At 40.6% G+C, this 13,831-nt stretch overlaps 1 protein-coding gene across 3 annotated transcripts in view; it reads right to left on the minus strand.

Moving 5' to 3' along the window:
• PEX14 (peroxisomal biogenesis factor 14) overlaps positions 1 to 13,831 on the minus strand; it is a 193,235-nt gene that overhangs the window by 138,082 nt on the left and 41,322 nt on the right. For all 3 annotated transcript variants that reach the window (XM_043499972.1, XM_038377115.1, XM_043499971.1), the window contains one exon: positions 739 to 823. In XM_043499972.1, coding sequence (XP_043355907.1) covers positions 739 to 823 — 85 coding nt within the window. The remainder of the gene's footprint in view (positions 1 to 738; positions 824 to 13,831) is intronic.

Genomic DNA, 13,831 nt, shown 5'->3' on the forward strand with positions numbered 1-13,831 from the left:
GTCCCACGCTAAGGACTTAAGGGATGTGGAGGGTTCTTGGCTGGGCAATCTGCACTGGAATAAACTTCACCTGAAATGTGCTAGAAAATTTCTAAATTGTTGTCTTAAAACTTCAGAACATCAAAAGAAAAAACATAGTTAGTTCCTTTATAAACAGAAGGGAAAACTATTATCAGGCTGTAGCCAAAGCAGGTTCCATTGGCTTGAGACAATATTGAATTTGTCAGGATCTGTCCTGCTCCAGCTATAAAAAGAGCCATGCACAGTCAGTAATTTGCCATTTCAGGTTGAAAGTCGGGTTGACCCCAAGCTTGACCTTAACCTGACCTTGTTTACTCTTACCATGTCTCTCTTCCTTCATTCCTCTCTCCGACTCTCTTCTGAAGCTGTTGACCTTTTAACTACAGCTGGTCATTTTTAAGCCATGTCATTAAGGAGTTAGAATTGACCATCTAGCCTGTAACTCTAAACGGCCTCGCTTCTGAAGACCTCTACTGGTAGTTAACCCCAAAATTCCCATAACTCATTCTACAATGCTGTGTCTGGTGCCAATATTACCTCTGACTTGCCGGGAGGAAAATGAAGCTGTCTTGATCACACACTAAAAATTTCCTGGGACAAGAGAACTTTTTTCCCCTCAATAACTAATTTTCCACAGCAATAACTCCTGCCCTACATCCCACCCCTAAACCCCCTCATTAATACTAAGAACAAAGAATGAGACTGATGAATCTGTACCTTTCTTCTTGAGAAACGCTCTTCTGGTTGCGAGTGGACTTTGGCGGACCCGGGAGTTCTGTAGAAACTTCACTGCTGTTGCAATCTGATTAGGGTGAGAAGATTGGAGAAACAGAAGCGTGAAAAGCTCTGAGTTAAGAACATTCAAAATTCTGATTCTAAATAAATTCTGAACTACAACACCAGGCATCAAATCCAGCATCAGATGTTGATGGGCTGGACCAGACCCTGGATCTGACTTTGGGGAATCTTTGAATACAGATCAGAATTTGTGGCTCAGGCTCATCTCTAATCAGATAGTACAGTATTAATATTTTGACTTAGAGAAGTTTCTCCTTGAACATCTTTTACCAAGCTGAAACACTGCTTAGTGTGAAACAAACTCCATTAGGATATCTGAGCCTGTTATTAGCAGATGAGAGGTTATTTTCCTTGTCCTGGATCGCACTAACCTACCAAACACATAAAGATTAAGTTTTATTTTCTGAGTGACCCAACTGGGCAAGCAGATAAGTGGTTATATTTATGCTCTGCTGCGGTAGAAGCTATATACAGTTTTGGTCTAAGAACTTTGACTTCATTATGCTCTAGAAGATGAACCTTTAAGTGACTTAGGACTTAAAGGCCCATATTTCCACAGAGTGTAAGGACTGGGATGACACTTTTTGCACACACACAATGATTGCAGTCCCTTAAAGTGCCAGTGAAAGGTGCTGGATTCCTCTCTATGTACATTGTGTATATAACAGGGAAAGTCTCCACACACCCCTGCCTATGTCCCTCAGGCCTGTTCTGGAGGAATCACCATTAAGGATATGAGGGGAGTTGACTCTCCATAGCCCATTCAATCCTTTGTCTCTGCTGATATTATCTACAAGGAGGCCAATTTTGCACCAGTTGTGATAGTGCTTTTGATGCAGTGTGCAGAGTTAAGATCCACCAACTCATTTCACAGAGTCCGCTGAGCAGCCACCACATTGTGACTACTATGGGTCATACCACGCAGGACTAAGGGAAAAGCTCCATATTCCAATATTAATCCCCTCAGCCATCTAGTCCTATACATAGTACATCCTGCTGCACTGTGGAAAACCATCTGATCTGCCTCTATAAAAGACATGGATGTGGCACAGAAGGGGATAACCTGCTTGAAGTTGACTTAGAAGACATCCATATTGAGGTGAGAGATTGCTCCCTCCCTGCACTTTGACGAAGCTGATCTTCCATGTACAAGGAAGAAGAGTGTGGTTTTCACCCCCCAATGGTGGCATCTGCATTCTCTATAAGCTTAATGAGTACAAGAGGAGAAGAAAGAGGATTTGCAGGTCTCAACAAGTGCAAGCTACAATATAGCTTCTAGAGTTAAGATTTAAAGTTGTTTTAAAAAAATGTCATGACTGAAAAAAAAAACCCAGCATCACTATTGAAATGAACAAGTTTCACCTTGGTTTTGAATCCAGCCCTTGGAATATGCATTTCTGGTCAGAGAGCAAAGTTCTGATGGGTTTAATGGCACTTTCAATGTACTCCTCAGTGCATTCCATCAATGTGTTTTTTTTTTAAATTGCATCTCTTATTTCTTTAAATACATTAATCAGGCTAGTGTAGGCAAAACGGATCCATTGGACAATGCAATAAACATGAATTATCATCTATCCAACATGCATAATGGCTTAAAAATACATAATAGCAGGTGTAGTTTAAATGATTAGTTATTACACCTGTGGTGGGTCTGATTCAATTGGGGAAAATCATCTTTAATAGGTTAAAAGGTTTAGATCACCAGGCTTCTCTTAAAGTGGCTGTAGAGAGGGTATGATGGAATACTCTGTCATTACTAATTCATTTAAGAAAAACGTGGGGGATACAGCAAAGAACACCATAAATGAGCGAATCCAATTTAAACATCAGGTAAAGCAGAAAACACCTTTTAAAAAAGCATGATAAATGAATTTGGAAGGGAGATGAAATTGACATCTTTATTTTAACAGGAATTTGACAAAGTCCCGGCATACTTCAAAGTTAGGGGGGAGGGGAACAGTTGGATTTTTTAGTTTACATTCAATAATTACAAAGTCATAAAATAATACAGCAGAACACCCCACATAAAGTACATTTTGGTCTCGTTTATGTGCCGCTTGATCTGTCCCTGGGAAATGCTGGCGACAGGCAAATCACGCATTTAAATGGCTCTGATATCACTACGCCCAATGCAGAAATATAAAGCACCCAAGCTAATAACTTTAGGATAATGTGCTGAATAAGAAAGATGCCCAAATAAGTAGATACATAGATGTGCGAACATACCAAAACCACTTTCCTTCTTATGTTAATTACTTGTTTCTTTGGGAACTCTTCCAAATTCCCCTCCTGCTTCTAGTGAGCTAGTAAAACAGACACAAAGGACTTGTCGGAACCAGAATGTGGAAAGCTCTTGGATTCATACATTAATATTATCAGTTTATATATAAAAAAATCTAAAACAAAACATTTTCCCTTCTGTTATTTTCTTAAGTATATCCATTTTTAATGTTATATTGATTGCAGCCATTTATTGGGAGATATTTTTGTTTTGCAAAATGTAAACATTTCAACAAAAACATTAGAAACAATAAACCTCCACATTAAAGAACTAAATTATTCAAAATACCTCCTGTATCATTTTCCTCTGACATCTTTTTACAAAGGTCTTGATTTTAAAACAATGAGACAAAAATAACGCCTAAAAATAAAACAAGCAACAACAAACTTTACCAAAACAAAGTCCTTAACTATTACATCCCATTTCCAAAATGCCTCTTGAGCCTATGTTTCTCTAGTTTAGAAGTTTGTGCTTGCCTTTAAAGAAGAGAGATATTTTTTCTTATCCTCAACTGAATCTCCTTCATTTTCCTCATTTATCTTGTGTATAAAGTGTTCATATGAAACAATTCTGGCCATGATAACATGCCATTTTTTTTTTTTTTACATGAAGGGACAAGAGAGCTTTCCTACTTTCTAAGGATCATTCTATTTGAACGAACAACAACTGCAGTCCATTTAAAAAAAAAAAGTCTTTTCAGTCCCACGCATAGGTGAAAAACCATACAGCAAATAGAATTCTGACTCAGCTGGAAACATATTGTTCTATACTATTTCTGTAACATTTGTAACACTTGACCAAAATTTTCTAATATTAGGACATTGCCAAATAGTGTGCATCATCATATTACCAACTCCGATTCTCAGACTGCCAGCACACAATGGCCAGCAGACCACATTTAACCGGTAGATCTCTGTCCTTTATTTTTCTTAACGAAAAATAGTGTATTCAGTTGTTAAAAATGAATTAACATCATAAACCTGCTATCCCACCAGCCTTTTTTCTGCAATGGAATCATACACAGACACACTTTTGATCAGAAATACTGTGGGGGAAACACTGCAGCAAATCTTGGGCTATCATTTGATTTTCTAATTAGAAGATGAATGTGACGATTCATGGGATATATTTGTGTCCAGCCAAATTACATAAAATCAGGCAAATATTCCACCTCAATGTCATAGATGTAACATGGAGACAGGAACTTTACTGCAGATGTTGCAGGAGTGCAGCAAGCTTGGGAAATTCCGGACTAAGGCACTGCACTTTGACATTGGTCCAAAGTCCTGCACCCACACCCCCAATCTCCCTCTCCTCTGGTGTTGGCGAGGAAGATGAACTCAGCCCTCTTTACTATTATGCTCACAGCAACAGGGTTTTTACATAAGGGACCCAAGCTGCTTTATCAGCTGCTGGTATGTGAAAAATAAAACACATGGTTCAGAAGATGATTCAGGAGCAAGCAACCTCTTCCCCTCCCCCTTCCAAAAAATCATCCCACACACTCACAGCTATGCAGGGCTTGAAAACAGAGATGAAGATAGAAAACAAAATAAAGTGCCACTGGGGGAACAATGAGTGAGACATTTATTAGATCCCCTCATATTGGGAATCCTCTGTAGGTTATTACTGAATCGTATTTGTTCACAGAGCAAGACTTCAGGATGTCTTGGGAACTAAAGGTTGGGTCTGAGATTATACATCGTGAGGGGAGGTCTGTCTCTGAACACTTTTGTGTCTGTTTAAATGCAACCTTCCTTTTCATTGAGCAGCAGAGGCGTAGGCCATGAACTATGCCCAGATAGTTTACATTACATGTGCGGAAGGCAATCAACACTGGCAATATATATGACGTATGTAAAAGTACTGGGAGTTATTTTTTTAAAGTGTATTAAAAATAATATGGCAGTATTAACAAAAGCTAACCTTATTTTAGCCAGAGCAGAAGGCCACGGCTGCAGGGCAAATGGAACTGATCAATACATAGCCTACTGCAATACCCTCTTTCCCCCCAGTGAGAGGCTGCAGGTTTGCAAGGCTCAGAAGATTAAATTGTCTGTGAAAGGTTTCTGTACTCCTACTCCAAAGGAGATACCCAGAATCCTGTTAACAAGCATCAGGCTAAAGCCAGCTCACATTGTAACAAGGGCTGACTTAAAAGCCTGGCACCGTGAGCAACAAGAGAACCCCTTCAAACAGAAATGCTGCATTTTAGTAAGAAATCAATGCTCTGTTAGGACTAACTTGACAAATATGGTCATCGGTGACATAAGGAAATAGTTGCAAAGCAGCTGTTAATCAGGGAAACACATTGTAGAACGCTGATGCTAGCACTAGTGAAAAAAATGCAAGGGGCTAATTATGAAGCCATATATCTCACTAAAGAGGCAATGTTCCTTGAGATTCCAGGCAGAGCTCTCTAGATTCAGGGTCCTGGGACACCACACACAGAGCTCTCTCTAATCCAAGCTTCCAGTTCCCAGGTCAAACCCCACCTTTTCTTAACGCAAGGTTCAGGGTCCCAGGACCCCCAATTTCACAAAAAGTACTTGTTCTTTCTAAGCAGAATATCTGGAGGTCACTAATGAGAGAGACATGGCTCCAAGGCTCCAAATTTACATTTCCCTGGCACATAGAGCTTTCTTTCTGGCCCCCAACCAGGACGGGACCCCGTTGTGCTGCGTGCTGCACAAACACATATTAAAAGACAGCTCCCAAAAGTTAACAGGCAAGAGAAACTTACATGAACTTTATTTTACAGTCCTAGGAAGTCAAATTTAATAGCTCTCACTTAAAACATAGTGAGAAATGTATGAAATAGAAAGCAAGAGTCCCAGGATCCAGAACCCGAAGGAATGAAGGTAGGAAAAAAAACAAGCTCAACATGCGATCTAAATCAGGGATCCTGAACTGAGAGAGCAAAACAGAATGAAAGAGGAAGAAGGGTCAATAAAAATTTAAAATCAGAAGTCTCAGGGATTCAGAAACTCAGGCTAGAGAGAGTTCTATGAATGAAATCTAACTCAAGAATGCCAAGATAGCAACACCCAGGTGAAAAGTAAAAAATATTATATGCCACAGACTGCCTAGCATTCAGTAATACTGGAAAGAGCAAAGCACTCTGAAACCAGATTCAAGGTTGGGCATGGAAGGATGGGGGTGGATTTCCATTCAACATTCAGAGTAAAACCATCAGGATGGCACCAGAGGCATAACCTTGGGACAGACAGAGTTGCAAGAGCTGTGTAAGCACAGAGCCAGTACTCCCCCTAGCTGAGACCTGGGAGAGGCGCAGGATCTGAGCGGCTGGGTTCACCAACGAACACAGCCCAAATTAAGTGTTTTCACTCAGTGGAAATGAAATGTTTTGCAAGATGAAACAGAAAGAAAATTGAGGTTTTAGGTAATTACTAGTTGGCATTTACATATCACAGGCTGGTTCAACACCTATTCATTTTCCCCTTTTATTTTCAATTTTTTAAAATTGCTAATTAAAATGAACATATGACAGGGATGGGGGGGAAAAATTACTCTTCCTCCTTTTCTCCAGGACGACAAAATCCAGATCTACTTTAAATACATTTATCTATAATTATCACACACAAAAAAACCCTGCTTAATTTACATTAAGATGGTGACAGAAAAAAAATCAATAAAAGCCAGAAAAAACCAAGCTAAGGCGCCTTCATCTCACCTTGCTATGCCTAGTTAATACCAAAGGCAGGAGGCATCCTCCACTGAGCTGAGACTCCTGGCACTCCCTTAGCACAATGGAATGAGTTAAAAGGAAGAAGTTGCAAAATCCCAGGCATTCGTTCACTGCTATCCTATTCTCACTAATTTGATCAAAATCTTGTAGTTATCTACCCATGTTTTGTGGGACACCTTCTCCCTTCACTTACTTTTCTTCCTCTTATTTTTTCACTATTCTCATATCCACAGAAATGAGATCACACAAACACCCCATTCTTAGCTCCTTCGTTTCAGGAGCCATTTCACATTTGCTCCAGCTGATTATAGGGGCCTGATCTTTCCACCCCCTCTGCTCAGGTATAACCAGCCCCCTCTCTTCACAAAACCTCACCATTGTCTAAGAGCCTTCTCCTCTGCAACCTTCCTCTCTCTCTGTCCTGTGGACTCTCCATCTAGTTTTGAATCTCATCTCAAAATACCTTCTCCCTCACATATACCTCTTAATTCTTCTCCCCTTCAGCTTTTTAAATGTTAACCTTGTAACTTTTTTATTTAACTCCACAAAGCATTTCAGGATACAGTTTGTATGAAAAATGCTATAAAAAATAAAGTTTTATTGTATCATACATTAAGGACATAAAACATCCCTGATAGCAGCCTACAGGAGCTGACATGACAGACTAATATATTTTAAGGTCTATTGTGTAAATATGTATTTAGGGAATTCTAAAGCATGGTATTATTGACCCAAGTCTCTCTTAAAACACATTGATATATGAAGTAAAAGCCCTTATGAAAAGTAGCGACTTCGTCTGCGCACTAGCCACCTTTCAAAATGAAATATGTCTGTCATCTTAAATTTTTTGGCTCTGGTTAAAACATGATGGACGGCTTGCCAAAATTTCACTCTTAAAAGAACAAAGCTGATATTAAGTATTATACATTTGCAATAAATAAACACCAGAAAACTACACATACTTTAAAAGAAACACAAGCCTTAAAACAGCAAGACTCTACAGAGATACATACATATACGTACACACGTATACTCACGCACATCACACACAGAGGGAAGAATGTGTATTTTTTTTATCTCAAAAAGGAGGATGAGACATTGCAGTCCCAAGTTCAATTCTAAATAAATTGTTATCCTCAAGTAATAAATGCCTGAAAAAACAATTTATAAAGAAATCACTAATAAAACCAGTAATTATAGCTGTATTAACAAATGCTTCTATAAAATTCAAGCATAGCCAATAAGTTGCATATACTTTTATTCCTGGAGTGCAAGGTCAGAGGGTTTTTTTGGAGGGGACAGTAAAGAATCATATTTCCTCCCATTCCCAGAAGAAAAATAAGCATACTAAATAAATAAGCTTTTAAAAGCCTCTTTTTTTCTCATTTTTTTGCCCTTGGAAACCTTCCTACAATTGTTGATGCTACCACCAAAGGAGATTTTAGAATGGGGGGCGGGGGGCGGAGGAGAAGAGATGACATTTGCCATTTGCTTGGCTTTGAAACCAACTGTCAGGAAATTATTTGAAGTCCTGTTTACAGAAATAACTGCAGTAACCTCAGTATTGAAAGTGCTAGATCATTACGGATATACATGGATCAGCAGGTCAGTGCCCCAGGGAAGTGGGTGAAGGGTCTGGCCTCAAAATATAGATGATGCCAGCACGCCAAGGGCAAGTAAGGGAACTGATCCAATGGGATAGGTGCTAGCTGACGGGGCAAGGTGAGGAATTTGATTTCTTGACTTCCATAGGCTCCTATTTTATAACTCTTCAGGGTAGCATCCCAGTTATGTATTAGCTCCCTTTAAATCTATCCTTTATAAAGGAAGCTTAGAGAGCACTGAAGTTCTGTGCTGTAAAATTAATGAAGGTGTCAAGCTGTTGCGCTGAATCACTCCAAAGGAATGTAATGACTCAGTGTCCAAGATGCTCACTACAGGAGAACCGTGAGCTCACCCTGTTGTCTCCAGGACTAAAAATATGCAGAATATAATAATCAGAGTTAGCTGATGGCAACACCCCCAGCCCCCTCACCGACATTCTGAAAAAGCTCAGTTCTGACAGCTTTTGAAGGATTGTTCCTTTTACCCTAACTATAGTATCTTTGAATGTGCTAGGATAAAATAATAAGTAACTGTCTCATCCTTTTAAGCACAGGACAAACAAGAATTGGTGGATCTCCATTCACATGCTATTACACTGTAGGATGACTGAGGAGGGGGAGATGGGAGGCTTGTTTCCTGGCTAATGACAATATCCAAGCATTAAAATTTTAATTGAATGTTAGACTCTGGAAGACTCATCACCCAAGAGAGATGCACCAGAACAGGGTCATTGTTCAGACCAGTTTGGCTTCCTGTGATTCCACAGGCAAGGGGCTGGCTAACCAAATTGCATAAATGATTCAGACTCCCTTGCAGAAGGCCCAACGTGTGTCCCATTTGTGGAGGTTGATACCAAAGATGTAAGCAAGGGAAATGAATCTTGTGCACTGGAGAATCAGCAAGCCACAGTTTCTTGAACGTCCTGTATAGAGAACTGCTTGATGGACCTTCCACTTCTTGGGCAATGCATGGTGAAAACTGAAAACTGTGTTTTCCTTGTCATGACAGGAACCATGTGACTGGGGCTGAAATAGGGGTTTGTGGTTGGGATTCTTACACCTGATGGTTAATTTAGTTACTCACATACTTGTACCTTGGCATGTAACTCAAAAGCTTCAAACATGAGTGCATACAAGCATAGTTGGCTGGGGAGGGAGAAGGGAGCCAGGCCTGCTAGAAGAAACTGGCAAATATTGGAAATGGTTGAGAAGCTGGAAATACAGACAAGTACACAATAAATCATGCAAGCCACAGCAACTGGGAAGTGGCAGAGAGAGAGAAAGGATATAGAACATTTAAGCAAATGATAATTTTACATAAATATCTTTAGATTGTCAGCTCTTTGGGACAAGGACTGTCTTTTTGTTCTTTGTTTGTACAGTCCCAATGGGGTCCTGGTCTAGGACTGAGGCTCGTAGTTGCTACTGCACTACAAAATAATATGATGAAGCAGCCTATGCACTTTGTAACTGTTGTTAATTGCTGCGTTAGGATAGCAATTTAGTATGGGTCAGAAAAACTGACTGGCAAGGGTTGGATGCTCCCGGGCGGGGGTAGAGGGGGTGTTGAAGGAATACAGTTTTATTAGTTCAAATTCAGCTATGTCACTCGTCTTTGTCCAGTTTCCAACAGACAGACGCCCACGTCACAAAAATTCTCCTTCAAAAGTGGAAACCTATGTGAGCAGTTTCAGAAGAGAATGAATGGATATGGAGACTGAACTTCATTTTCAACTCCTAGGATGCTCACAATGCAAGGGCAAGTGAGGGGAAAGCTTACACAGCTGCTGTCCATGTTATAAATATTCTAAGAACAAAGAGAAGTTTTCATTTTCCGATGGGGTCATTTTGGCAACTTTCAGAGATCTCATATTCACTATTTAAAGAAACAGAGCAGATAGGTGCAATGATACATTCAAGATAAGGCTCAACCAATACAGCAGCATATATCCATAAGGAATTCACACACCTTGTCTCCTGCCTTCTCCACCTAAAACCTCTCAGCAAATTCCTACAGTCCAAGATCAAGTTAAAATGTCCAAAAGGATTAATACCAGAGAGAACTATCCTGAAGAAATCCTGCCCCTGCACAGTTTCAATGCAGAAATCTTCGTCTAAACCAAGAGACACTGTGAGTGAGGCACGGAAGCTACAAAACAACATTGCTTATTCCTTAAAACTTGGAGCAGTCAGCACATGTCAAGGATTATTACAATTAAACTTTTTACCTACTAAAAAATTAATAAACAATTACCCGCCTCAGGAAAAAAAAAACACCAGCCTTTACCTACAAAATGCTGCAGAGAGCATTAGCACCCACCCTGAATGTTCAGTCCATACTACTGCAAAGCATTAGCGCCAACTCAATGATTGGTCCATGCTGCAGCAGAGCACGGACACAATACTGAATGCCTGGGTCCACGCCACTGCAAAAGCATCAGCCCAATATTCAGTGCCTGGTCCAGAACAGCAATCTAACGTTTTCCCATCTTTAGAACACAAGGAAGATGGTTTGATCTTTTCTACTTCCCTGGCCTTAGTAAATTAGTAGGCTCCTTATAGACTTTCCTGATTATCTAGGGGTACCAAGGTGTGTTTGTACGAAAAGGCTTCCCATTTTCCTTTAAAAAAACAAAAACAAAAAAACACTCCATATATTTCTTCTTAAACAGACCAGTGCTACTTAGTGTCCTCCCCAGCCCAAATCAATGGTAACCCAATTGGAATGCCTTCAAGCTCTGTCTGAGAACTAGTGGAGAGATCAACGCTTTTTATCTGAAGGATTATGGATTGCTAGTTGGTCACATAACACACCCAACTGGCCATTTTAAAATACCGCAAAGGGCATGATGCCTCACTCAATTTTGAGAAAGCACTGCAAAGATTTCCCCCTTCCATGCTGTGGTCCTTTGCCTGCCTGCCTGCCTGCCATTTTCCATGCTTTAAACATACAAAGATTTATTAACCTTTACAGTAAAAACAAATAAAATAATGATGAAGCAAGAACGCAGTGAGGTAAGGGCTACAGCTAGCACCATTTATCTGCGGAAATCCAATTAGCGCTCAAGTGGCAGAGATACTTGGAAAAGTGCTCACAATCGAATCAAAAGATGATACAAAAACATTAACCTGATGGCTAAAAACTCCACATTTAAGCAACTAAAGTAATAAAGGTGCTTTTATAGAGTATTTTCTATATTTCATTAGGCCCCAAATTGACGAGGAGCCCTAGAGATGCATTTCCTGGGCTTTGGGAACCTCAAACTAAATAATCCACTTTTTTGTTTTAAAACAAAAAAGGGAACAGCATTTCTTTGTAAGAATGACAGGATTAAAGCTTCTCTCTGCAATAGCAACATGAGCAATGAATGCAAACACAGGAAGCACTGGGGCATACACAAGCCCTTTTTGGTCCGTATGCATATTCATTCTGTACCCACTCCAGGTTAGCACAGAACAAGTTTGGGGTGACTCTGCCATCCAAGAGTGTCTGGATTTACTCACACTCCTATCCACTGTAGAGTTTTGACAGAGCACAGAATGCAGTTCCCTCACATCATCCCATGAACATTAGCAGGCTGGGCAAACTGGCCCAGGTGATATGAGTTGGTAGGCACAATATAGTTCTTAGCAGGACAGGTGTCCATAGCAAAACTGATACTTTTGTTGGTAGTCTCAGGAGACAGAGTGAGGACTGAATAAACTCTGAGACAGAACAGACCCCAAGAGATGGTGCCCTCCAGAATAGTCAAGTCTTGTTGGCAGGAGTGTGAGCTGGGAAGCCCGCAGTGCAACAGTCCATGCTGCACTTGATCTGAGGTACTTCAATTACTTATGCTATCACTGCCTCTTTCTACCAGCATTAAGAGAGGTCAGAGGAGTGTTAAATGCCCCCATCATCAAGGGACCACTAAACTTCTATGGAACAATCTGCATCATCTTTAAAAACATGTCAGATGAGATAACACTTCAAAAGTTTGATATCCCCACATTTGGCAGAGTCTTCCCTCAAATTTGCTAGTATTAAAATGTTATGGTTGTTTCCAGTATCAATTCATGAATGCTGCCCTTGAGCTTTACACAGTCATGACTATACACCTGGGGCACATTGCATAAATGCAAAATACAATGCACTGAAATGTAAGTGATGATCATCCATGGAAGTCATTCCAGGATGGATAAGTTCTCTCAAACGCAACAGACTTTCCTGAAGTGTATCCATCAACAGAACCCCACAAAATCACAGAAACTAGAGAAGAAAAAGACCTAACAGGCCATCCACTCCACCCCCTGATAGTGCGGGATTGCTCCCTATAGTTTATTTTTAATGCTTTGTCTAGTCTACTTTTAACAACATCATGCCTCCACTATCCTCGTAAGGAGACTATGCCATAGCTTAATACAGGGGTTCTCAAACTGGGGATCGGGACCTCTCAGGGGGTCACGAGGTTATTACATGGGGGGTCACGAGCTGTCAGCCTCCACCCCAAACCCCGCTTTGCCGCCAGCATTTATAATGGAGTTAAATATATTACAAAATGTTTTTAATGTATAAGGGAGGTTGCACTCAGAGGCTTGCTGTGTGAAACGGGTCACCAGTACAAAAGTCTGAGAACCCCTGACCTAATACATTACACTAGTGGTGGGCAACCTGCAGGCCACACACTGCCTGTCAGGTTAATCCATTGGCAGGCCATGAGACAGTTTGTTTACATTTGCACGGCCGCCCACAGATCCAGTGGCTGCAGTTCACCGTTCCCAGACAATGGGAGCTGTGGGAAGCAGCACAGGCCGCAGGGATGTGCTGGCCACCGCTTCCTTCAGCTCCCATTGGCCGGGAACGGCGAGCAGCGGCCAAAGGGAGCTGTGGGCAGCTGTGCAAATGTAAAGAAACTATCTCGCGGCCCACCAGCAAATTACCCTGACGGGCCGCGAGATAGTTTCTTTACATTTGCACAGCCGCCCACAGCTGTGTAATGCTGTAAAAACAGCATTACACAGTCAGGAAGTTTTCTTGATACTCACCCTAAATTTCCCTTTCTTAATTTCACCACAATACTCTGAGTTAAACCCCCAGACTTCAGAATGTGATATTAACATGTTTAGTTTTAAATATCTGGAAACAGTTATTTCTTCCTCTTACTGTTGTACTCAGCAGTTACACAGACTGATATATACTGGCCTGAACAGCCCTATGTGTGGTATTCTCTTTCTGCAGAGAGTATTAATGAATTAGCTTTTGGATGTCTAGAAGCAGAGCCAGCCTTCAGAGAGCACATTCTTGTGTATTTTTATCCCTTGTGTATCAGTTTATGAGGAGGAATATGATATCTGTTTGTACTCTGAAAATCTAAAAAGTTTAAGTTAAAAAAAAAACCACCCCACCACCATTCCAAACAGATTGAACACAGCAACATT

Source organism: Dermochelys coriacea, chromosome 18 (assembly GCF_009764565.3).
Source record: "Dermochelys coriacea isolate rDerCor1 chromosome 18, rDerCor1.pri.v4, whole genome shotgun sequence".
In the NCBI taxonomy this organism is placed as follows: domain Eukaryota; kingdom Metazoa; phylum Chordata; order Testudines; family Dermochelyidae; genus Dermochelys; species Dermochelys coriacea.